At 71.2% G+C, this 22,800-nt stretch overlaps 7 protein-coding genes across 17 annotated transcripts; 3 read left to right on the top strand and 4 right to left on the bottom strand.

The window, feature by feature from the left end:
- Positions 1-136: 136 nt before the first annotated feature.
- On the top strand, positions 137-2,847 carry B4GALT3 (beta-1,4-galactosyltransferase 3). 2 transcript variants are annotated; one of them, XM_075737469.1, is made up of 7 exons: positions 137-211; positions 294-635; positions 862-1,097; positions 1,168-1,358; positions 1,439-1,561; positions 1,776-1,880; positions 1,960-2,847. In XM_075737469.1, exons 2-7 carry the CDS (start codon positions 380-382, stop codon positions 2,453-2,455), a joined length of 1,407 nt encoding a protein of 468 aa, XP_075593584.1. In that variant the 5' UTR covers positions 137-211; positions 294-379; the 3' UTR covers positions 2,456-2,847. The 2 variants fall into 2 exon arrangements, with proteins under 2 accessions (XP_075593584.1, XP_075593583.1); XM_075737468.1 differs by lacking the exon at positions 137-211 and having other exon boundaries at positions 264-635.
- On the bottom strand, positions 2,762-11,599 carry LOC142598562 (ubiquitin carboxyl-terminal hydrolase 21-like). 5 transcript variants are annotated; one of them, XM_075737464.1, is made up of 25 exons: positions 11,507-11,599; positions 10,390-10,474; positions 9,509-10,336; positions 8,524-8,583; positions 8,167-8,290; positions 7,962-8,073; positions 7,720-7,857; positions 7,584-7,648; positions 7,386-7,489; positions 7,224-7,310; positions 7,065-7,146; positions 6,808-6,915; positions 6,598-6,708; positions 5,595-5,821; positions 5,346-5,480; positions 4,756-4,871; positions 4,551-4,683; positions 4,313-4,457; positions 4,027-4,217; positions 3,883-3,943; positions 3,666-3,784; positions 3,456-3,569; positions 3,226-3,375; positions 3,107-3,149; positions 2,762-3,033 (listed from the first exon to the last, which is right to left on the bottom strand). In XM_075737464.1, the coding sequence occupies exons 3-25, from the start codon at positions 10,289-10,291 to the stop codon at positions 2,897-2,899; spliced, it is 3,345 nt and encodes a 1,114-aa protein (XP_075593579.1). In that variant the 5' UTR covers positions 10,292-10,336; positions 10,390-10,474; positions 11,507-11,599; the 3' UTR covers positions 2,762-2,896. The 5 variants fall into 5 exon arrangements, with proteins under 5 accessions (XP_075593579.1, XP_075593577.1, XP_075593575.1 ...); XM_075737462.1 differs by having other exon boundaries at positions 9,509-10,316; positions 11,507-11,593; XM_075737460.1 differs by lacking the exon at positions 10,390-10,474 and having other exon boundaries at positions 9,509-10,316; positions 11,507-11,581.
- A 252-nt stretch (positions 11,600-11,851) lies between these two features.
- Positions 11,852-12,967, bottom strand: UFC1 (ubiquitin-fold modifier conjugating enzyme 1). Its single transcript, XM_075737247.1, has 6 exons — positions 12,808-12,967; positions 12,648-12,715; positions 12,465-12,528; positions 12,310-12,386; positions 12,131-12,221; positions 11,852-12,048 (listed from the first exon to the last, which is right to left on the bottom strand). The coding sequence occupies exons 1-6, from the start codon at positions 12,928-12,930 to the stop codon at positions 11,977-11,979; spliced, it is 495 nt and encodes a 164-aa protein (XP_075593362.1). The 5' UTR covers positions 12,931-12,967; the 3' UTR covers positions 11,852-11,976.
- A 246-nt stretch (positions 12,968-13,213) lies between these two features.
- Positions 13,214-14,142, bottom strand: APOA2 (apolipoprotein A2). Of its 2 annotated transcripts, none has more exons than XM_075737248.1 (3): positions 14,011-14,142; positions 13,468-13,688; positions 13,214-13,387 (listed from the first exon to the last, which is right to left on the bottom strand). In XM_075737248.1, exons 2-3 carry the CDS (start codon positions 13,668-13,670, stop codon positions 13,270-13,272), a joined length of 321 nt encoding a protein of 106 aa, XP_075593363.1. In that variant the 5' UTR covers positions 13,671-13,688; positions 14,011-14,142; the 3' UTR covers positions 13,214-13,269. The 2 variants fall into 2 exon arrangements, with proteins under 2 accessions (XP_075593363.1, XP_075593365.1); XM_075737250.1 differs by having other exon boundaries at positions 13,468-13,680; positions 14,011-14,132.
- A 1,181-nt stretch (positions 14,143-15,323) lies between these two features.
- On the top strand, positions 15,324-17,777 carry TOMM40L (translocase of outer mitochondrial membrane 40 like). Its single transcript, XM_075737182.1, has 9 exons — positions 15,324-15,569; positions 15,807-15,874; positions 15,963-16,055; positions 16,264-16,365; positions 16,482-16,587; positions 16,662-16,784; positions 16,907-16,983; positions 17,058-17,160; positions 17,232-17,777. Exons 1-9 carry the CDS (start codon positions 15,470-15,472, stop codon positions 17,369-17,371), a joined length of 912 nt encoding a protein of 303 aa, XP_075593297.1. The 5' UTR covers positions 15,324-15,469; the 3' UTR covers positions 17,372-17,777.
- On the bottom strand, positions 17,742-20,609 carry NR1I3 (nuclear receptor subfamily 1 group I member 3). 5 transcript variants are annotated; one of them, XM_075737180.1, is made up of 9 exons: positions 20,490-20,609; positions 19,975-20,139; positions 19,525-19,682; positions 18,958-19,130; positions 18,673-18,881; positions 18,451-18,596; positions 18,247-18,363; positions 18,057-18,162; positions 17,742-17,968 (listed from the first exon to the last, which is right to left on the bottom strand). In XM_075737180.1, the coding sequence occupies exons 2-9, from the start codon at positions 20,004-20,006 to the stop codon at positions 17,839-17,841; spliced, it is 1,071 nt and encodes a 356-aa protein (XP_075593295.1). In that variant the 5' UTR covers positions 20,007-20,139; positions 20,490-20,609; the 3' UTR covers positions 17,742-17,838. The 5 variants fall into 5 exon arrangements, with proteins under 5 accessions (XP_075593295.1, XP_075593294.1, XP_075593291.1 ...); XM_075737179.1 differs by having other exon boundaries at positions 19,525-19,655; positions 19,975-20,192; positions 20,490-20,589; XM_075737176.1 differs by having other exon boundaries at positions 19,975-20,210; positions 20,490-20,586.
- Positions 20,610-21,149: 540 nt separating this feature from the next.
- PCP4L1 (Purkinje cell protein 4 like 1) lies at positions 21,150-22,599 on the top strand. The gene is made up of 3 exons (XM_075737034.1): positions 21,150-21,353; positions 21,436-21,490; positions 21,901-22,599. Exons 1-3 carry the CDS (start codon positions 21,309-21,311, stop codon positions 22,044-22,046), a joined length of 246 nt encoding a protein of 81 aa, XP_075593149.1. The 5' UTR covers positions 21,150-21,308; the 3' UTR covers positions 22,047-22,599.
- The last annotated feature ends 201 nt before the right edge of the window (positions 22,600-22,800 follow it).

Raw genomic sequence — 22,800 nt, 5'->3', positions numbered from 1 at the left:
CGTGCCCCAGGGGCCTGGGTGGAACCGCCCCGCCCTGATCCTGCCCGAGCGGGGCCCTGTCCCCGCCCTGATCCCGCCCCCGGGGGAGCGTTGACGGGCTCCCGAACGGCCCCTTTAACACCTGCCACGTCACCGCGCCCCGCCCCGCGCTCTCCCCTCCATTCCAAGATGGCGGCGGCCGGGCGGGGCTGAGGCGTTCCACCGCCGGCAGGTACCGGGGGGTGGGGATGGGCCGGGACCGGGGCTTCCCCCGCGCCCCCCTCCGCGGGTCTCACCCCTCTCCTCCCCCGCAGCGCCCCGCGATGCGGCCCGGCCGCCTCGACGCCCCCAGCCGCCGCCGGTGATCCGGGCCCCCCGGCGATCCGGGCCGGGCCCCGCCATGCTGCGGCGGCTGCTGGAGCGGCCCTGCACGCTGGCCCTGCTGGTCGGCTGCCAGTTCGCCTTCGTCGCCTACTTCTCCCTGGGGGGGTTCCGTAACCTCACCTCCCTCTTCGGCCGCGCCGCCGGGCCCGTCTTCGACTACTCGCGCACCCACGACGTCTACGCCAACCTCAGCCGGCTGCTGCCCCGCCAGCCCGCCCGCCCCGACCCCGCGCAGCCCCTGCCCTTCTGCCCCGAGCGGTCGCCTTTCCTCGGTGAGTGCGGGGCCGCCCCCGCCCCCGCGGGGGTTTCCTGACCTTGTGCCGCCGCGCCCGGCTCTGCCCCTGGCGCAACAGGGAGAGCGGCTGCCGGCCCGGACTGACCGGCTGGGCGGGCAGGGCCGGTCCGGGGAGGCTCCCGGTAAACGGTTCTGGGCAGGAGGGGGGGGGCGGCCCCGGTCCCCGCCGCCCCACGCCAGCCCCCTGCCTCCCCCCCGCGCAGTCGGCCCGCTGACGGTGAGCTTCAGCCGGGTGCCCACGCTGGAGCAGATCCGGGCGAAGAACCCGGCGGTGCGGGAGGGCGGCCGGTACCAACCCTCCACCTGTGAGCCCCGGTCCCGTACGGCCGTCATCATCCCCCACCGCAACCGCGAGACCCACCTGGGCCACCTCCTCTACTACCTGCACCCCTTCCTGCAGCGCCAGCAGCTCCAGTATGGCATCTACGTCGTGCACCAGGTGAGTCCGGCGGGCACCGGGGGCTTTGCTGGGCTCGTGGAGGGCCGCTGCTGGAGCCCCCTCTCCCCAGGCAGGAAACTCCACCTTCAACCGGGCCAAGCTGCTGAACGTGGGGGTGAAGGAGGCGCTGAAAGATGAGGAGTGGGACTGTCTCTTCCTCCATGACGTCGACCTCATCCCCGAGAACGACCACAACCTCTACATCTGCGACCCCTGGAACCCCAAACATGTCTCCATCGCCATGAATAAATTCGGATACAGGTGAGCAACCATAGCGGGGAGCGAGCTGGCAGCGAGGGGACCGGTCCCGGCCCTGGCTCAGTGTCTTCCCCCTCTCGCAGCCTGCCGTACCCCCAGTACTTTGGAGGTGTCTCGGCCCTCACCCCTGACCAGTACATGAAGATCAATGGTTTCCCCAACGAGTACTGGGGCTGGGGCGGCGAGGACGATGACATTGCCACCAGGTAGGATGCTGGGGGGACCTGCCAGTCTCACCATCACCTGCGTTCGTGTCCCACTGGGAGGCACCGGCCGCTTGCCGGGCCCTGGGATGGCATCGTCGCGCAGGACGAGCGTGTGGGGGCCATTGCCGCTGCACCGGGGCGGGGGGGGGGGGGGGGATGCAGATGGCATCCCTGCGCCCTGGAACCCTCAGCTGACGCGGGGACTCGTCCGTAGGGTGCGCCTGGCCGGCATGAAGATTGCCCGTCCGCCCATCTCCATCGGCCACTACAAGATGGTGAAGCACAAGAGCGACAAAGGCAACGAGGAGAACCCCCACAGGTCGGTGGGGCTGTTGGGGGGCACGGGTGGGCCGGCAAGGGGCTCGGCGGTAACACTCCCCCTCCTTTGTCCTTCCCAGGTTTGACCTGCTGATCCGCACGCAGCGGATGTGGACACAGGACGGGATGAACTCGCTCACCTACACGCTGCTGGCCAAGCACCTCCACCCGCTCTACACCAACCTCACAGTGGACATCGGGACGGACCCCCGCGCCGGCCGGGGCCGCAGGGGGCCGGTGCCGGGCCATGAGGGCCAGAGGTACCGCAGCAGTACCAGCCTCTTCCGGGAGGAGATGCTGCGCAAGCTGCCCCGGGATGCCGCGGGCTGGGGGGAGCAGGGGCTGTCCCTGTTCCCCCGGCTGCCCACAGCCGCCGCGCAGCAGCCGCTGGCCGGTAACGGCACCCAGGGTGGCGCTGGCTCCCCCACAGCACCGGGGATCACCCAGCGCAGCCCCGAGGCTGCCAGGGAGGGTGATGCCCAGCCTGGGAGCAGCGTCAATGTGGCTGTGGCACAGGAGGAGGGGACCCTGCTCGCCCGCAGGGACAACCAGAGCCTGCTGCAAGGTGCCCGCTAGCCACTGGCCACCGCAGCCCCCACGTGGACTCTGCTCACTGCAACCCGGCACTGGGAAGGACCCCTGTGGTGTGCGGGGTGGGGGGGGCCACAGCTGGGCAGGTTGTGCTGCGGCCTCGCTGGAGAGACTGGGGGGAGCGACGAGCCCCAGGGGCAACTGCCAGGGAGCTGCTGGCCATCGGGCCGGTGCCTGGTACTGGGGGGCACCCCTGGAGAGGGGTGCAGGCAGAGTCGGGGTGAGCCAGGGGCTTGCCTGGCCCCATCTTCCCGGGGGCTGCGGGTGCCCAAAGACGGTTGCAGGCTGCGCTGCCGGCACGCATTTATTTATTCTATTTATGAGCTGCTCCCTGCACCTTTATAAGGGTTTTTCAATAAAAAAAACACTTTGTCCTACTGCCGCAGGGCTGCCTGGTGCTGGGAAGGGACACGGAGACGCCAGGGCTCAGCGCGGCTGCCCCATTAGCCGCTCAACGGCCGCTTTGGCACTGGCGATGCAGTCATTGACGGAGACGCCGGCGTAGGAGGCCCCGACGAGGCTGAGGGGCAGCTGCTGCTCTGCCAGGAAGCGGCCGATGCGCTCTGCAGGGATGGGGACGGGCGGTGGGTGCCTCCGCGGGGGCCAGGGGACCCCTACACCCCGGCCCCCCCTTACCTGTGCGCTGCCAGTGGCCCAATGTGTACTGGGGGATGCAGGCCTGGGAGGGGGGGGAGCAGCCAGTGAGTCCCGTGGGATGCCCCCCGAGCCCCCCACCCCGCAGTGCCATCACCCACCTGGTGCACCCTGACGATGGAGCGTGTCGGGGCTGGCTCCAGGCCCAGCTGCTCCCGCACGGCCGCCTGCGCCCGCTGTAGCAGCAGCGATGGTGATGCCGCCGCCGGGTCCCCGAAGCTCTGCCCGAACCAGGCGCCTCCCAGCATCACCTATACGGCACCGACAGCACTGTGAGCCCCCCCCCCCGGATCATCTCTGTCACAGCCTGTCCCCATCCCCAGCCACTCACCGTCAGCCGCACTGAGGCAGCTCCCGTGCCGTCGTGCTGGGGGAAGGCCACTGAGTCGTAGACGATGCCCAGGAGGGACGCGTCCTCAGAGGAGGGCACCAAGTGCCCAAAGCCCTGGGCAGGAGCAGCGGCGGGAGTGGGATGGGGGTCACCCGTGGGTGCTGGGAACACTCTTGGGTGCTGGGGGACATCCATGGGTGCTGCTCTCACCGTGACAGGTAACGTGACGCCCTCGTACTGCAGGTTCACCACGGCCACAGACACGGCGGGGATGCGCCGCAGCTCCTGTGCCAGCGGCTCTGCCTCGGCCGGCAGCACCTCAGCCAGGGCTGGGGGGAGAGGGGATGTCGGGGGGGGGGACACAACGCTATCCTCCCTGCTGTCCCCTCCCCGGGGAACCCAGACGTTCTGGCACCCCCAGCCCTACCTGTGGCTGGGAGGGCACTGACCAGGTGGTCAGCCATGACGGTGCCATCTGCCAGGGTGAGCTGGGGGGAAGGAGAGCGGTGGGGGGGGGCACTGGGAAGGGGACCCGGGCATCCTGGCACCCCCACACACACCAGGGCCCTACCTGCCATCGGCCGTCAGGGTGACGGTGCAGGCGGCGCAGGGGCGCGTGGCAGCGCAGCTCGACACCACGCAGGCGCAGGAAGGCTGCCAGTGCCTCAGCCAGGCTCTCCATCCCGCCCCGGAGCGACCACTGGCTCCAGCGCTCTGCCCGCGCCCGCCGGCTCAGCCCCGACTCAGCTCCACGCTCCTTCCCTGTGGGTGACAATGCCGGTGTCCCCTCGTGCCGTAGTGGCGGTGCAGAGATGCGTCGTCCCCCCCAAGGGCATCCCTCCCAGCCCCGCGCTCACCGGAGCCCAGCGCCAGCCCCAGCAGGACGGATCGCCGGCGCCGCTCGGCCTCGAAGAGCGCAGGGAAGCAAGAGCGGACACTCAGCGCCCGGCAGTCCCCGGCGAACACCCCCCGGCAGAGGCTGTCCACGGCGATGTCGGCCACCTGTGGGGACACGGCGGGATGAGGGCGGTCCCCGCCCGGTCCCTGCCAGGCCCCGATAAGCCCCCGGCGTTATCACCAGGCACAGGCACCCACCTCCCGGCCGAAGCGGCGATGAACAAAGGCGTGCACGCTCTCGTCAGGCTCCGTCCCGGCTGGCGCCAGCAAGTCCCGCACCCCGCTCCAGAGCAGCGCCCGCGAGAAGGGGGGCACCGGCCGCAGCAGGGCCCTGGGGACACCGAGAGCTCAAGGGAGGGCGGCCCACGGGTGGCACCGGGGTGGCACCAGGGTGGGCACCTACCCCAGGCCCGAGGGCAGCTTGTGCAGGGCCCCGCCGACATAGAGGAAGCGGTTCCTGGAGGCCGGGTGGTCCCCGGGGACGGGCAGGACGTCACCCTCCAGGCCGAGCTCGGAGACCTGCGGGGACACGGGCAGGACGGGCACGGCAGAGGGCACAGGACCTGCCCCGGGGCAGCCTCAGCCGCACCCTGGCGGTCCCCACCCGGGGACCCCCCGGCCCCAGCATCCTGGACCAGCCCAGGGACCCCATAAGACCCTGGCACCCACCCAGGGACCCCTGTCCCCCAGGACCCTGCCCCCAGACACCCTCTGGCACCCTGCACCCAGCCCCAGGGCTCCCCCAGACCGCTGCTCCCCGGGACCCCTGTGCCCTTGTGCCCCCAGGGGCCCCGGCACCCACCCAGGGACACCCCCCAGGGCCCAGCACCCTGCACCAGCCCAGGGCCCCCATAACACCCCAGCACCCACCCAGGGCCCCCTGTCCCCCAGCACCCTTCCAAGAGACACCCCCCTCCCCGACCCCAGCACCCTGGGATGCCCCTGTCGCCCCGAACCAAGCCCCAGGGACCCCCGATCCCGGCCCCCCCGTACCATGCGCAGGGTGTCGGTGCCCACCACCCCGCCGGGGCGGATGCCCCTGGGCCCGTGCTCGAACACGGCCCCGTCGGCGGTGCGGGTGCTCTGCAGCCACCCCCCCAGGCGGGCGCTGGCCTCCAGCAGCAGCACCTGGGGACAGCACGGTCACCACGGGGACACGGCGGCTGGGGATCCCGGGCCCCCGGGGACGGGACCAAGCCACCGGCGACAGCCCGGCCCCCGCGGACACGGGCCCGCGCTCACCTTGGGCGGGCGGGGGCCGCGGGCCAGGTGGTAGCAGGCGGCCAGGCCGCTGATGCCGCCCCCCACGACGGCCACGGTCGGCGGCATGAGGGAGCGGGGCCGGGCGGGCCAGCGGGGCCGTGCAGAGCGCCGGGACAGCGGCACAGCGGCACCCCCCGCCCCCGCGGCACCCCCGCCCGCACCGCTCCCGGCCCCCGGGCTCGGCAGGCCCCGCCCCTTCTCCGCGCCTGATAAGGGAAAGGGCGGGGCTAACGAGGCGGAGCGCCAATGGCACCACGCTGTCCCTTGACGGACAGGCGTGGGGACCGCCCACTGGCGCGCTACGGCGGCCGGGCTGGGCCAGTCAGCACTGCGGAACGCGCCCCCGCCCCCGCTGACCTACGTCCCGGCCCGCCTGACAAGCCCCGCCCCCGCGCCCGATACCCCGCCCCCGCAGCAGCTCTCGCGCTTCTCCTCTCGCAGCAGGCTCCGCCCCTTCGGGCACTAGCCCCGCCCCTCACGCAAAGCCCACGCCGGACCCCACGGCAAGCCTCGCGCCTTGCCACTAGCCCCGCCCCCAGCGACACAAGCCCCGCCCCCGCAGCCCACACGCCACGCCCCCTTGTAGATAACCCCGCCCCTTGGCTCCAGCCCCACCCCTTCACACCTCCAAACTTGGGGTTTTTAGGGTTTTTTTAGTAAATTTATTCACAAAAGCCCCGCCCGAGGCAGCGCGGGCTGCGGCCCCCCGCCCTCTGTCCCCACCCTGCCGCAGGGGGCTGGGGGCGGCTGCCTGGGCCCTGCGGGGAGGGGCCGGGGGTCCGGGGCGGCTCAGGGCCTCCTGCCGTGCGGCTCCTCCAGCTCGTAGAAGAGGACGTAGCCCTCGCTGGACGGCACCTGGTTCTCGCTGATGGGCGAGACGCTGCGGCGGCACCCTCAGCCCGCGCCCACCGCAGCCGGGCAGGGGTGGGGGCGTGGGGCCCGGGCGAGCTGGTGGGGGGCGGTGGGGGTGGGGGGCACCTACCGGGAGTCGTTGTAGACGCGCCAGCCGGCCGGGTCCCGGCAGAAGGCGGTGTAGTGGCCGTAGTGGACGCTGCCCGAGTGGTTGCAGAGGGCGTAGAGGCTGTAGACGGGGCTGCCTGCGGCGGGAGGCCGGGCTCAGCGCTGCCCCCGGGGCTCGGCCGTCCCCCCCCACCGCGTCCCCCCACATCCTGTTCCCCCCGCCGCGTCTCACCCGCCTTCTCGCTGGCGAACTCCCGCAGGTTGAGCTGCTGCAGGGGGAAGTCCACGAAGACGGAGCACTTCTTGATGGAGTAGCGGGTGGTGGAAAACCGGTTCAGGTCTGGGCAGCGTCAAGGGAAGCACGGCCCCGAGCGGCTGGAGGGATGGCACCGTGCTCCAGGGGATGCCCCCCCAAACCCCCACTGCCAGCAGCTCCAGGGGTCCCAGTCCTCTCCCCCGGCCCCCCACCCTCCAGTCCCCAAAGGATACGGAGCACCAGGATGCGGGGGAAGCGCTGGATGGTCAGCTTCTTTGTGCTCCGCGTCCGCTGCCGGCACTTGTCGCAGACCTGCTGGCAGCACGGCACTGGTGACAGGGGGCCGGAGGTGCCGAATGGGGGGTGCCGAGCCACCAGCCCCAGCCTCTTACCGGGGCGTTCTCTGAGTCCAGCTCCTCCTCCTTGGTGAAGAGGCTGAAGCAGTCGTGGAGCGAGACCTTGCCACCAGCAAAGCTCTTCTGCAGGGGGAGAGGGTCAGGTGGGGGATCTGGGGGGGACAGGGGGTGGCTGGGGGGGCTCTGCCCTATCCCTACCTTTGGGATGGGCAGGGAGAGATCGCAGAAGACCTCAAAGGTGGTGGAGCGGTAGCCGCACGCCTGGCACTTCAGGCAACTCTTCAGCTGCCCCACGAAGAGGTCTGGGGACGAGGGAGGGCATGAGACCGGGCAGAGAGGAGCACCCCAAGGGGTTTGGGGGCTCCAGGGGGGTCACCCCTGCCCATCAGCGCGCACCCACGATCTTGCTGTCCTCCCTCTCCAGGTATCGCTTCCACATCTGGTTGGCGCGTTCGTCGTCACTGCGGGGAAGGACAATGGGTTGGGCTGTGTCCCCACAGCTGGGGCTCCCCCGCACTGGGACGCCCCTCACCTCAGCGTCTCGGGGTCCTCCAGCGCGGGGGTCCGCCGAGCGTCCGAGAGGATGCTGGGCGTCCTGCGGCCCTTGCGGTTGATCTCCACATGCAGCCGGTCCATGAAGAACTTGAGGAATTCCTGCGCGTCCTGCTGGCTGCGGCGGGATGGACCCATCGTGCCCAACGCTGCCCCAGCCCCCTGGGAGGCAGGGGAGCTGCCGGGGGTCCCCTGGGGTGCATGTGGGGGGCAAAGCCTCACCTATATCCAGTGAAGGAGGGGACGTATTTCTGAAAGACAGCCTTGAAGCGCCCAGGGTTGACGGCTTCGGAGGAGTCAGGGTGCCAGAGGGCGGCGATGACATCGGCAAAGGCTGCGGAGACGGGGAACATGCCGGGTGTCAGCACCGGCGGGGTTTACATAAGAGCTGGGGGGGGGGGATTAGCTGCGGGGGTTTCCGTCCCACCTTCGGTGAGCTCCTGGGAGGTGCGGAGGCCGGAGGGCTGCTCCTGCTGGAAGTCCCGGCGCAGGCAGTAGTCCCGCAGCGGCTTGGTGCTGCTCAGGCACTGCAGCACAGCGTTCATGAAGCACTGTGGGGACAGCGACGTGGTGACACCCTGGGGGGCCACCGGGCCTCGGCGTGTACCCCCTTGTACCCAGCTGTGCCGTGGGGACCACCGAGGAGCTGGGGGATCCTTGCGGACACACCAGTCCCGCCGGGATGGAACTGTTCGTTATGGCCACTGCAAGCCCACGGGTCCCTTGCACGCCCCAGGACAGAGGGATGGGAGGGCTCGGGGGACACGGGGACGAGGGTGCTTACCGTGTTGCCCAGGTTCCTGAGGCCAACGTGGCCTGAGCCCAGCAGCAGCGTGTGATGGGTCTGCGGGGACACAAAGGGACAGGAGTGAGCCCCGTCCCCACGCAGCAAACCCCTCTGGCCACCCCTCGGCTTCCTACGGACGGACTGACGGCCGGCCGGCCCCCCCAGGCTGCGGAGGCTTCACCTCGCCGCTAACGAGCAGCAGCCCCATGACGGCAGTGTGTACCACCGACTCGGAGATGTCGGCGCCACGGCCCTGCAGCTCCCGCTTGGTGAGCAGGGTGCGGTGCAGCTTGCGTGGCAGCTCCACCAGCGTGGCTCCCTGCAGCCCCGGCATGGCTCCGGCACCGCCCGGGCGCCAGGATGGGACTGCGGCACCGGCGTTGCCGGGCCCCTTCCGCCTCTATAAGCCACAGCTCATTAGCTGATCCGATTTCCCCTGGCTATTCTGGGCCTTGCTGGAGGCTCATCTCGGGGGGATTAATTAGTGGGAGAGCCACCTCTGGGACAGCGGGCATCCGGAGAACAGGGAGCGGAGGCAAACACACCTGCCTGCCCCACACCGTGCCGGTGAGGTGTGGGAGAGCGGCACAGGGAGCAGGGTGGCTCAGCGGGGCTGGGGGCAGCCCCCTGTGCCACCGGTGGGGGACGCGCTGCAGGGATCCAAGCTGCGTCCCTGGCCAGCGCAGGCCCAGCCCTGGGATTTCAGGGCACCTAATCCCCACACGTGGCCCAGGGCGAGTGGAGGACAGGGCCCGGCTGCTCCACGGCGAGAAGGTGGATGTGGAAACAGCACGGTACCGGCCAGCCCCCAGCACCCCCGGAGCCGAGGGGACTCAACCCTTTTGCAGTGGGGTTCCCCCAGGAGGAACAGAGCAGGGAGAGGTGAGACCAGCACCCCCATCCCACCCCGGCGGCATCACCCGATGGGAACGAAGCTGCTGCCCCGTGACCAGGAGCCAGGGACAAGTCCTGGGGCTCTTACAGCTGTCGCCTTCTCCTCGGTCCTGCCGGGTGCCGGGGCTCTGCCCAGGGCGGGGCTGCTGGGTGCCGGGACATCGGGGCTGTGGGCATACGGGGTGTCGGGGGCAGTACGAGTCCTCAGGCAGCCCTCAGGCCGGACGGAGAGCAGTGGGGTGGCATGCTTCCCATCCAGCCCCGGGGAGACGTTGACCCTCCGGAGAGAGGAGCTCCTCCTGAGTGCCAGCGAGCTGGCGCTCAGCTGGTGGCCACAGTCCCTCAGCACCAGCCGGCTCAGCACCGCCGCCACATCTTCAGTGCGGCCGCCGCTGCTGCCACCCTGGCTCAGGTCCCCGATGCTGATAGATTTGGAGCGGGCCAGGTTGCTGCGCCGGCGCTCTGCCTCGCGCCCCGCCAGCGAGGCCCCGGCAGGCAGGGAGAAGGAGGCACTGCCCGGCACAGCACCCGCCTGTGGAGAGCCAGGCACCCGCACCGCATGGTCCGCCTTCACCGGCCCCCGCCGGCACGCTGAGCTGCGGAGAGCCTCCCCCCGTTTTGAAGCCCGACCCCGGTCCAGCTCCAGCTTCTTGCCACGGTCGTCCAGCGGGCCGGGCCGAGGCGGCAGGAGGCGAAGCTTAGGGGCCGGGGAGAGCCCGTTGGCAGTGGCGGCGGAGGCCAGGGCGGCGGCATGGCGCTCCTGGCTCAGGGCCCGGTGCCCACTGGGCAGCTTGGCGGCAGCCTTGGGCTGGGAGGTGACGACGGCGTGGTCCCTGGTCCGGCTGACACGGTGCTCCGAGGCTTGGGGCATCGTGGGGATGGCTGAGAGGGGAGCCCTGCAGGGAGAGCGACCGGGCTGACACTGGCAGTGCCGGGCCGGCGCACGGGGGCACCAGGACGCGCACCCACCTCTCTTGCCACACCTCCTCCCGCCAGCACCGCTCACAGCCCCCCGCGGCGAGTGGCCGGCCGGAGCGTCCCGTTGGCGGGGGCCCTGCGGCACAAGGAGAGACACTTTGGGTCACCGGATAGGACCGGAGGACGGCATGGCCCCAGAGAGACCCCGCAGCCCCCCTTGCCCAGCTGCTGTGGCACCGGCAGGAGGCGAGTGCTGTGCTGCGCTCCCCGAGCCGGCGGGTGAGTCACGGAGATGCTCAGCACCACCGGGAGCAGGTTCCTCCCACCCGCCCGCTGCGGGCTCTGCCGAAACACCGCACGGAGGGTCCAGGCAGCAAGGCAAGGCAGCCATCCCCCGGCTCCTGATCCGCGGTGGCACCCAGCACGGGGGGTGCAGGCCCTGCACGGATGCAGCCGGCACTGCGCACCCCGGGGAGGGCTCGGCAGCAATGGCTGTCCCCAGGGAGCAGCTGGAGCAGCTCTGGGGGGGGCTCGATCCCACTGGGCACTCGCCGGCTCGGCCACGGCAGGCAGGGAAGGAAGGACGGCATTCCCGCTGCAGGTGCGGCGCCGGGAGGGGACGATGGCCGCGATGCCGCCGCAGGGGCTGTGGCACAGCACGAGCCCCGAGCCCCCGGCTGCCGGACGGAGCGAAGGGCCCCGCGGGGTCGGGCATGGCGATGGCAGAGGCCTCCAGCCCCCCGTCCTGCTCGTCCCGGGCTCCAGGGACCCCCGTCCTGCCCGGCCCCTACACCCCTGCGCGCTCCCCGTGGCCCACCCAGGCACGGTCCCCTGTGCCGGACACCCCCGCCCTGCCTGTCCCCGTCCCCCACCCCACGCTGCCACTGTCCCCAGCTCTGGTGACCCCCACGGGCACCACTCCCCGCCTCCCCCGGGGCCCTGTCCCACACCCTGCCCGGTACCGGGGGACACCATGGAGGGGGGCGGGGGCTATCGATGCTCCCCCCCTCCGGGCCTCGCTGCCCGCCCCTCCCCCCGGACCCGCAGAGCCCCTCCTCCTCCTCCCCGGTGCGCCCCTCCGCCACCTGCCGCCCCCCTCCCGCACCCCCCCGCTGGCGCCGGTGCCCCCCCGCCCCCGCCGGGCCGCCGCCCGCCGCCGCCGCCGTACCTCCCGCGGGCCGCCATGGCAACAACTCCCGCAGCACCCGCCGCCATCTTTGTTCCTCCCGCCCGCCGCCCCGCCCCCGGCGGCCTCGCGCGCCTCACAGCGCCTGCGCCGACGCGGCGCCACGCCCCCCCACCTGACGCTTCCGCGTCTCTATGGAGACCGAACGGCGTCCCCCTCCGCTCTTAAAGGGGCCGCCGCGCCCGGTCTTCTTAAGAGGACAGCGACCCCCCATTAAGTGTTATTGTAGGGTCGCGCAGGGCAGACGGACCCCCGAGGGCCGTGCAGAAGCCAGCACACCCCCGCCCCCCCGGCGGGACCCCCCCAGAGCAGCAGGCAGGGGCAAGGTGGGGGCTGAAGAGTTTATTGGGGAGCAGCAGCGAAGCGGAGGGGAGGGGGGTGGCGGGAGCAGCAGTGGGGGAGGGGGGGGGGGCCCTCCTGTGGGAGGGCAGCACCCCCCACCCCCACCCCGCTCACTTCTCCTTGTGCTGGATGATACCTTTGGCGACGAGGTCGGGGATCTCCACGGCCAGCCAGGGACCCAGCTGCAGGGACAGAGGGTGAGCGGCTGCGTGGGGACCCCCCCACGGGTGACAGCCCCCCCACGGGTGGACACCCCCGACTCACCCCCAGCGCCATCAGATGGGCCAAGCCGAATTTGGGAACGTTCCTGGCCCAGAGGGGCTTGAAGTGGTCGCTGAGGCAGATCTTGCCCCCCCTGGGGGGAAAAGGGAGCCGTCAGCCCCCCCCAGCCCCCCCCCAGACGCAGGGACACCCCCAGCCCCAGGACAGCCCCCCCCCCACACCTGTACATCTTGGCCGTCTTCCCATCCAGCTCGGGGATGGCGATCTCGGGGGCGGTGGAGGGGTAGGTCACCGGGATCTGCGGGGGGGGCCGGGGGTCAGCAGCCCCGCGGCCCCCCCAGCCCCGCACCCCCCCGCCCACCCCCTCCCCGCTCACGTCAAACTCGATGGCGAACTCGTACTTGAGCAGCTCGTGGACGTACCAGCACTTCCCGAACCACCTGCAACACACGGGGGGGACCGGCCCCCCCACGCCCCTCAATCCCGGGCTCCCCCCCCGGACACCGGAGCGGCCCCGGGGCGGGGGTAGACCCGGCCCTCCCCAGCCCCGCTCACCCACCGGGTGCCCTCGGCGTTGGACTCCAGGCGGAACCAGTCGTTATCGGCGCGTTTGTTGTTCTCCACGTACTGGGGGGGACGGGGGGAGCGGGGGTGAGCGGGACCGGGGGGGTAACGGGGGTAACGGGGGGCCCGAACCGGCGGTGGCAGCCCCGGCACACCTGGATAAGGGCGCGGTACTCCTCCTTCAGCCGCGGCGCCCAGCCCTCCCGATCCCGCGGCCCCGCCGCCGTCCGCAGCAGCGGCAGCTCCGCCACCGCCCGCCGCGCCGCCTCCTCCGCCATCTCCCCGCCGCCGGAAGCGGCCCATGTTGGCTCGGGGCGGAAGTGACGCTCGCGGAAGCGCTGCGCCCCGCGACGCCATCTTGTTTAGGGGCGTAACGCGACAGTGAGGGTGGGGCTTGCGGATTCGTGCCGCCATCTTTACTAGGGGCACGGGCAGGGCGCGACGCCGCCCCGGTGTCCTCCATCCTTAGTGCTGGCAGAACTGAGTTTGTCGGGTCTCAGCCGCGCTCACCTCCCGCCCGCCCCCCCCCCCCCCGGTCCCCACAGCACCAGGGACACGGCGGCGGCTTCAGAGCTTTATTGTCACGGGGGGGTGTGCAGGGGCTGCCATGGGGGGGCTCAGGGCTGCCCCTCGGCCTTGACCATGTCCACCAGGGAGGAAAAAAAGTTGTAGAAGTTGCTCTGCAGCTCCTGGGCCAGCGGGGCCAGCTGCTTGTTGGCCCGGTCCAGGTAGGCCCTGGGGGGAGAGGTGGACGGTAAGGGGGGGCCTGAGGGGCAGCCAAGGGGCACCCTCGGTCCCCCCCGTCCCCCCCATACTCGGCCTGGCTGCGCAGCTTCTCCGTCTGCAGCTTCTGGGGCAGGTCCTTGGTCACGAAGTCGGAGAAGGACTGGAAGTGTTGGGTGAAGAAGTCGTCGGTGCCCAGCGGGGTGGCCTCATCGTCCGGGATGCCGCGCCTCACAAGGGCGGCCTGGAGGCAGCAGGCGCAGAGCAGCAGCAGGGCGGCCACCAGCACCTTCATCTTGGCAGGGCTGGGGGGCTGCGGGGCCGGTCAGCAGCGCCAGGCCTGCCCCACGGCTCTGCCGTCCCCTCCTGTCCCCTCCCGCCCTAGCGCACCTCCGCACCCCCCCTTTCCTGTCCCACCACTGCCCCGGCGTCCCCATCCTGTCCCATCCCACCCCACAGAACCTCCATCCCCCTCCTGCCCCGCAGCCCGCTCCCAGCCCAGCCCCACAGCTCCACTGCCACCATCCTGCCCCACTCCTGTCCCATCCCACCCCGCGGCACTCCATCCCCATCCTGCCCCATCCCTGCCCCACAGCCCCATCCTGCCCGGGCGCTGGGTGCCGGCTGCCACTCACCTGGGCAGGACTCTGGGGGTGCGGCGCTCTGGGTGCCCCCTCGGTGGATGCTTATATCCCCCAGGCCAGCTCCCGCCCCTGGGCCAAGGGGGCCGTGCCGGCCCCTGCCGTGGCCTCGGTAAACACAGTGGGGGTAAGGGTCGCTGCGGGGGACGGCCCCTCCTCGTCCTCACTGGGGGTGGCCTCACACCCCTGGGGTCCTGTCCCTGTGTCCCCCGGCAGGATGCGGGCAGTGGGTGACAATAGCCCAGGGATCGTGGCTGCGGGTGTCGCTGGGGGCTGGGGTTGCTGCAGTGGGGGCTTGGCTGGTGGCCCTGTGGCATGGAGTGGCCCCGTGGCACGTCGTGGTCCTGTGGCACGTGTGACCCCCTGGCGCGTTGCAGCCCCACAACACGCTGTAACCCTGCAGCATCATGGGACCCCTGGAGCAGCCCCAGGGCCCCCCCATACCCCAGGGCCCCCCATACCCCCACTCCAGCACCCACCAGCCCCTCTGCCCCAGCCCACACATCCCGGTGGCCACCCCACCCCAGGGTCCTGGCTCAGCGGGGTCACCCTGGCGGGCTGCACACCCTGGCCCACCCCAGCCACCGCCAGCACCCGCGGCCGAAGGTCATCGCCCGCCTTATCGCTGACCCTCGGCCGCCAACGTGACGGTGTGACTCAGCGCGGGGCAGGCGGGGGCCGTCCCCTGCGGTCCCGGAGGGGGCACCGGTGGGGGGGGGGGGCCTGGGGACACCCCACTGTGGGGCCGGGCTGGGGGCCACCTCCAGCACTGTTTGGGGACACGCGGCCAAAGGGCACCTGGGCGGCACCGGGGACAAAATCCTTCGTCCTTTGGGTGGCTGGTGGGGCCACCGGGGCCCCTTCCCCTCCGAGCCCTTTCCAGGAAAGCTGCTGGTGACGGCAGCAGGGGACGGGGACAGGGTGGACATGGGGAAGGTCCAGGGTCACGGGGCGGGGGGCAAGGAGGGGACACGGGGAGGGGGCGTGGGAGGGAACACAGGGAGGACACGGAGGGGAATTGGGACGCAGCGGCGGGGTCCAGGGAGGTGGGGAGGGGACATGGGACACGAAGGGATCCAGGGAGAGGGACAGAGAGGACGTGGGGGGAACGGGACACAAGGGGGCAAACGGGATGCGCAGGGCGGGGACAGGGAGGAGATGCGGGGCACATGGGACACGCGTGGGGGCACACGGGGAACGGGCAGCGGAACGCGGCAGCCCCGGAACGGCGCCTCGCGGGGTCGGAGGGTCCGGGCAGTGGGGTTCAGTGCGGCCCCGCCCCCGCGGGCTCAGCCAATGGGTGGCGAGCACTGCCCGCACCCGCTATGGCGGCGGCGGCCTCGGGCGGGCACGGCCTCACGAAGCCGCTTCCGGTGGCGGCAGCGCCCGCGCCCGCGATGGCGGCGCCCGGCGGGGACGGGGGGGGCGGGCGGCCGTAGGGCCGGGCCGGGCCATGGGCAACGTGCTGGGTCCCGCCGCGCCCCGGGCCCCGCGCCGGGGGGAGCCGCTCGGCAGCCCCGGCAGCTTCGATGAGCTGCACCGGCAGTGCAAAGGTGGGGCCGGGGGCGGCACCGGGGGGACACCAGGTCCGGGCACCGGGGGCGGGGGGTGTCACCGGCAGCAGTGAGGGGTCCCGGCGGCACCGGGGTGACGGGGGCGGGGGGGGGAGCTGTGGGTGGCCCTGGGAGAGGCGGGGTGGTACCGGGGGGCTGGCCCGGGGGCGGCTGGCAGCGGTGTCCCCGGGGGCGGGGGGGCCCGTGTCCCTGCTCAGCCCCCCCCGTCTCTCCCAGATGTTTTCCCGCAGCAGATGGAGGGGGTGAAGCTGATCGTCACCAAGAGCCTGAGCAGCCACTTCCAGGTCAGGGGGACACACAGGGACCCACGGGGCCGCGCTGGGGGGGCCGCTGCCACCCCCGGGCCGCCCCCTGACCCCGCTGTCGCCGCAGGTGACACACACAGTTCACATGAGCAGCCTCGGCCCCTCCAGCTACCACTTCAACGCCACCTTCGTGGGGGACCGGCAGCTCGGCCCCACTGAGGTGAGGCCCCCCCGCGGGGGGGTGGCCCTGGGGACGGTGGGTGTCCCGGGGGTGGCCGCAAGGCTCTGAAACGGCACCAGGATGGGTGGGGGTTACCCGAGGGGCAAGGGGGTCCTGGCCTGTGGCTGAAGCTGGGGACGGGGGTGAGAGTGTCCCTGTCCCCCCTGGCTGACGTGCCCCCCCCCATCCCCGTCCCCACCGTCCCCAGGCCTTCCCCACGCTGGTCGGGGACATGGACAACAGCGGCAGCCTCAACGCCCAAGTGATGCACCTCGTGGCCGAGCGGATCCGCACCAAAGCTGTCTTCCAGGTGGGACTGGGTGGGAGAGGGCCCCGGGTGGGGTGGGGGGTGCTGGGGCGTCACCGTCGCCCCTGGGCAGCGGCAGGACGGTGGCAGGACCCGCTGCGGTGCCCGTCCCCTTGCAGACGCACCAGGCCAAGTTCGTGACGTGGCAGTTTGATGGCGAATACCGGGGGGACGACTGCACCGCCACCCTCACGCTGGGCAACCCCGACCTCCTTGGCGAGTCCGGTGAGCGCGGTGACCCCCATCCGGCTGCCACGCCTGGGGTGGCCGAGCGCTGAGGGCCGTGCTTGTCCCCGCAGTGATCCTGGTGGCCCATTTCCTCCAGAGCGTCACCTCCCGCCTGGTCCTGGGCGGGGAGATGGTTTACCACCGGCGGCCAGGGGAGGAGGGAGCCATCCTCACGCTGGCAGGCAAATACACGGGTACGCGGGCACCCCGCACTCGAGGGGGCCGCGGGCACGGCCCTGGGGTTCCCATCTGCCATGCTGGCCCCGGGGGGGACGCCCCGGCTCCCCTCGCCCTCCGCTTTGCTTCTCTCTTCCAGCTCTGAAGTGGGTGGCAACACTGAACGTGGGGTATGGCGGCGCCCATGCCAGCTACTACCACCGAGCTAACGAGCAGGTGAGTGTCCCCCGTGTGTCCCCATCCCCCACGTGTCCCCATCCCCCTGGGGTCTCACGTTTTCTGCCCCCCAGGTGCAGGTCGGGGTGGAGCTGGAGGCCAACACGCGGCTGCAGGACACCACCTTTGCCTTCGGCTACCAGCTCAACCTGCCGCAGGCCAACATGGTCTTCAGAGGTGAGCGAGGAGCCGTGCCAGCACCTGGCACCCCCGGTGCCGGCCGGGTGCTCACCCCGTTCCCCCCACAGGGCTCCTGGACAGTAACTGGAGTGTTGGGGGGGTGCTGGAGAAGAAGCTGCCCCCCCTGCCCGTCACCCTGGCTCTGGGCGCCTTCCTCAACCACTGGAAGAACCGTTTCCACTGCGGCTTCAGCGTCATCGTGGGCTGAGGGGCCGCGCGGGTGGGCGGCACGTGCCACTGTCCTGCTCAGGGAGCTGCTGCGCCGTGGGGGTGTCAGCCAGGCTCCGCTCTCGTGCCAGTGGCGGGGGGACCTGGTCCCTGACAGCCCAGGGACACTGTGTGACAACGCGCAGTAGCCGTTAGCGCCTTCGGGCTGAGGAGCTGCTGCTGCCCGGGGCTGGGGGGCCTCTGTCAGTCCCGGCGTTTACCCGCGCCGTCCTCCTCGCCCCAGCACTGCGCTTCCCTCTGCTCCCACCACTGCTCTGCCTCGGTTTCCCTCCAGCAGCGCAGGGAGTGGCTCCAGGCCACAGCGGGGGCTGGAGGTGCTGGCGGTGCCTGTGTGCACAGACCCACAGAGTCTGGAAAAATAAAGGAGCTTTACTCTGCCCTGTAAAGTGCCGTGGTAGCTGGTGAGCCCCGGTGCTTGCAGCCGGGGGCCGGGGCTCGGCGCGGGCTCTAGCTGATGATTTCGGAGAGCAGTGGCGTCATGGAGGACAGGTCCTGGATGTGGAGGATCTGCCGCGTGTTCTCCACCTTCAGCGTCTGCAGCTCCGTCAGCAGCAGCAGTAGCTTCGCGTAGAGAAACCTGGGATGGGGGGAAGCGTCCGGCTCGGAACTGGAGGCCGTCCCCACAGCAGAGGGGATTATGGCTGTGCCAACCCCCTGGCACGTACCTGCCCTCGGGCATGGGGTGCCGGTGGTCGATGTAGCTCTTGAGCGTCAGGGCCACCTTCTCCTGGAAGCGGTCGATGAAGTCCCGCTGGGTGATGCCGGCGTGGTCTGGGGGTGCAGGGAGGGTGGCGGGTGGCCGTCAGCAGGGCCGAGGGGATGTCCCGCCGCCGCCACGGCCACCGTGGTCCCTACCTGGCGAGAAGAGCAGCATGGCCTGGAGCAGGACGTACTCAGCCTCGTGCAGCTGCAGCTTCTTCAGGCTGATGTGGAACTTGAGCAGCGGCTCCAGGTAGATCTGCTGAAATCCAGCTGGGGGGAGCGCGGTGGTGACGGGTGAGCCAGGACGGGGACACAGTTGTCCCCGCTCCCTGATGCCACCGCCCCCCCCGCCCTCACCCAGGGCTCCATCCTGGATGGTGTAGCAGTGCTGCCCGCACTCCCAGGCGTTGGTCTCCGCATTGAAGACGGTGTTGAACTGGATCTGGCAGATCTCCAGGGTGGCCCCTTTGAGCAGCGAGATCTGGTCGTCGATGGGCAAAGTCCTGCCGGGGGGCGAGAGGAGCCATCAGGGCCGGGGTGGCGGTGGGGGGCCTCCCACCCGTGCCCCCCTCCCCGCACCTGAAAGCCGGGATCTCCTTGGCAAAGTTGATGACCTGCTGGATCATGAAGGTGCTGAGGTCGGCGAAGTGGGGCAGCATGGAGAAGACATCGGGCAGCACATCCTCATCCAGGCAGTCCAGCTGCGGGGATGGCGGCCACAGGGCAGGGACGCCCGGCTCTGGCGGGCTCTGCGACCGCGGGCTGGGGACGTAGAGGCGCACGGCGGGCTGCGGTGGCAGCCGGTGTGTTAGTGCTGTGCCGGGTTGCCTGCGGGGGGGGCTGGGTCCCAGGGGCCCCGCTCACCCGGTAGTGCGTGAACTGGGAGAAGCTGGAGTCGAAGGTGCGCTGGTGGGCCGCGATGAGGATGCTGATGAGCTCCTGCTGCTCCGCCGTCAGCCCCCCTGGCTGCTCCCGTGCCAACCGCCGCTGCCCCCGCAGTGCCCGTCGCTGCCGCAGCGCCTCCTCCGACATGATCACTGCCACCGTGCCGCCACCATCACCCCCGGACCAGGGACCGGGGTCACCGCTGGCATGGCCCCCTCCTCCCCAAGGTGCTCGGAGCCATCGGTTCCCTGTGGTCCCTTCTCCCTAAGGGGATCCCCCTTGCCCCCTCTCCTGCACCACCCTGCTGTTGCCTCTATGCCCCATCCCTTGCTGTCCCCTCCCACCCCACAGCACCTCCACACCCTCCCCTTCCCTGTCCCATCATAGCCCCAGTGTCCCCATCATGCCCCATCCTGTCCCCTCCCACCCAGGCTGGTCCCTTTGTCCCCCCAGGTCCTCCCTCTCCCCTCTGCTCCATGTCCCCCTCTTCCCCCCAGGCCTCCCCGGTGTCCATCCCCCCCGTGGTCCCCGTGCCACCGCACTCACTGTCCTTCCGCATGCCCACGTCGAGGCACTTCTGGAGGCGGCAGGCCTGGCATTGCCGCCGCTTGGCCTTGGTGACGGGGCAGCTCCGGGCAAAGGGGCAGGTGAAGCGGACGCCCTTGTTGATGGAGCGCCTGGGGGGACACGGGAGCTGTGAGACCCTGCGGGGGGGACAGAGGGGCTGCAGGGGCTGGGGGACAGGATGTCCTGGGGCAGGGGCCATCTCCAACCCCCCAGCACCCTGTCACCGCTGTGCCCTGGAAAAGCTGGGTGGCCCAAGCATGGGGTGGCAGCGGCCGTCCTGTCTTGTCCCACCCAGTCCCTGTCTTGTCCCATCCCACCGTTTGTCTTGTCCCATCCCGTTTGCCCCATCCTGCCCTGTCCCCTTGTCCCATCACATCCTGCCCCCCCCATCCCATGCCACCCTGGGTCCCCCCCGGTGGCAGCCCCCACCTGAAGAAGCCCTTGCAGCCCTCGCAGGTCATGACGTGGAAGTGGTACCCGGTGGCGTGGTCCCCGCACACAGCACAGACCTTCTTCTCCCCGGGCTCCGCGTCCTCCCCCCCGGGGACCTGGGGTCCTGGCAGCACGAGGGGGCTGCTCTCCGGGTCTGAGGGGCTCGACACGGACATGGCCGGGGAGGTGGGTGGCGGCACCCAGACCGGGGGGGACTGCAGGGAGGACGGAGCCTGCAGGATGGGGCAGGTGTGTACAGGTGTGCGTGTGTGTGTACACACACCGCGGCTCCCGCTCAGGTAACACCCGGCACCGCACCCTGCAGGCAGCGCTGCCCGTCCCGCAGCCACTGCCCCGACACCGGCTCCTGCATCCCGTCCCCTACATGTCCCCCAACCCCACGGTGCGCCGCCCTCGTGCACCCCCCCGCCACCGTGACCTCCCGCCCCGGCCACCACCGAACTGTCTGCGTGACACCCCCGAAGGCAGCTGGTGCCCGTTGGTGCCAGTACCTGGGACCCGGTGCCCACTGGTACGGCCGGTGCCCGGTGCTCGCCGCCACACAGCAAGGGCCCCCCCAGCCCCTGCTCGTCCCCGCTGCCTCCCAGTCGGAGCCCCGTGGAGTTTGAACCTTGAACTTGAGCGAGGCTGCGGCAGGCGGGGACAGGCGGCACGTGGAGGGACAGGTGGGGACAGGCGGACATGGGGGACAGGCAGGGACGGAGGGGACAGGCAGGGGACAGGCGGTGGGACACACGCACGGTGGTCACCTGCCTCTGGTGACGCGGCAGCGTCCCCTCCCCGCGCAGGGCCTGTCGCCCCCGGGCGTCCCCCCCTCGGGGTGCCTGGGGATGGCAGCAGCTCAGGTGGTGACACGGCCCCGGCTCCCGGGACCCCCCAGCTTCGGGGACCCCCCCGGCTCCTGGGGACCCCCCGGCTGCGGCCCCGCGGGGCGTCGAGGCTCGGGGCGGGGAGGGAGGGGGGAGACACGCGGGAGGGCGGGTCCCCGGCGGGCCCTGCGCCCCATTGGCTACCCCTGGCCGTCACTCATTCGCGCCCCTATAAAGGCGGCGGCGGAGCGCGGGGCGCCGCACACCGAGAGCGGCGGCGGCACTGGGGCGGCCATGAGCGAGGTGAGGGCTCTGCCGGTGCCGGTGCCGGTGCCGGTGCCGGTGCCGGTGCCGGTGCCGGTGCCGGTGCCGGTGCCGGTGCCGGTGCCGGTGCCGGTGCCGGTGCCGGTGCCGGTGCCGGGCAAAGCAAGGGTTTTCCTTTTTCCCCCTTGTTTTCAGTAACGGGCAGGACGTGCCCTGGGAACCGGGCGGGGAGGGAGGATGCTGCACCGCGGGGGGAAACCGCGGTGGCTGGGACGGTCCCCGGTAAAGCGGAGCCCGTGCCTCCCCGGTGTGGGTTTGCTGCCGGGGAGCCCGTGTCACCCCCGGGAACCCCTTTCTCCTGCAGCGCAGCCCCCGTGAGTCCCCCTCCGCGGCGGAGGCCCCCGGTGAGCAGGAGGAAGGTGAGGACTCCCAGCACGGTCGGGGTGCACCCTGCGGGGTGCCCCGGTACCGGTGTCACCTCTGTCCCGTGCCCCCCTGAGACCCCTGCTCTGCCCCAGTGCCTGGGACCCCGCTGCGTGCTCCGGTCCCTGGAGCCTCCAGGGTCTGTGTCCCTGGTATGGGGGGGGGGAATGTGACACCTGGATGGATTTGGGGACGTGGTCTGTCCTTCCCCTGTCCCCTGAGGCTGGGGGAAGATGGGGTGCCCCCCTCCGGGTGCCCCTCATCTGAGGGGAGGGATGGGGTGCCCCCCCCGGGTGTACCCTGCTGTGTGGAGGGGGGGGTTAGGGTGCTTCCTGGGTGCTGGGGTGAGTTGGGATGCCAGGCTGTAACCAGGACAGCCCCTGCGTTGTTGTCATCCCCCTTCCAGCCAAAGCTGGTGACCCCAAGAAGGTGGAGGAGGAGGAGGAGCAGATCGACATCGACCTGAACGCGCCTGAGACGGAGAAAGCCGCGCTCGCCATCCAGGGCAAATTCCGCCGCTTCCAGAAGCGGAAGAAGGAGTCGGGGCCCTGAGCGGCTGCGGGGTCCTGGCACCCCCTGCCTGCAGCGGGCACCCTGCTCTTGCACGTGGGCACGGCCCCATCCTGACCTCCGTCGTGCCGGAGCTGAGGGGGCTCAGCCCTTCACTACCCCTCGCCCACCCCTGAGCCAGGACCCTGGGTGAAGCTGGTGTGTCGATGTGGGGGGGTACACGGCTGAGTCCTGTGTGCCCCAGAGTGGAGGTGGCCCTTGTGCGAGGGGATGGTGCAGAAATGCCCTTTTCCCTGGGGCAGCCCCCATTTCCCTGTCCATGGCAATAATGCTGGGGATGTGTGAGGGGGGGACCAGAGTCCCCTGAGCAGGGGAAGCCCCTGTCCTGTCCTAGGGGATGGGACACTGCCGGGGGCAGGGGGGGGGACACAGACGGGATGGGACACAGGTCTTGCTGAAGGCTGCAGCCCACCATGGGAAAACAGGGCTCCTCATCCTCACACTGCCCCCTCCCCACACTTCTGTCATTGTCACCGTCCCCTCGCCTGGGGGGCGGCTTTTAGCATGTGTAAAGAATAAACCATGGGGAAGAGGAGCTGGACTGGTCTGTGGGAGGGGGTGTGGGGATGGTCTGCCACCCCGTGGGGCCCCTGCATCCCTGTTCTCTGGGGGAGTGGCTGCGGTCCCTGGGGCTGGGCTGTCCTCACGTGGGGGGGCAAAGGCAGGGGTGTCCCTGAGATGTGGGTGGAGGGTTCCCCCCCTGGGTATGGGGCTCCTTGGCTGATGCTTTGGGAAT

The sequence above is a fragment of the Balearica regulorum genome, chromosome 28 (assembly GCF_011004875.1).
Source record: "Balearica regulorum gibbericeps isolate bBalReg1 chromosome 28, bBalReg1.pri, whole genome shotgun sequence".
Lineage (NCBI taxonomy): Eukaryota > Metazoa > Chordata > Aves > Gruiformes > Gruidae > Balearica > Balearica regulorum.
The sequence above is the reverse complement of the archived record's forward strand: the minus strand, read 5'-3'. Positions and strand labels throughout refer to the sequence as shown.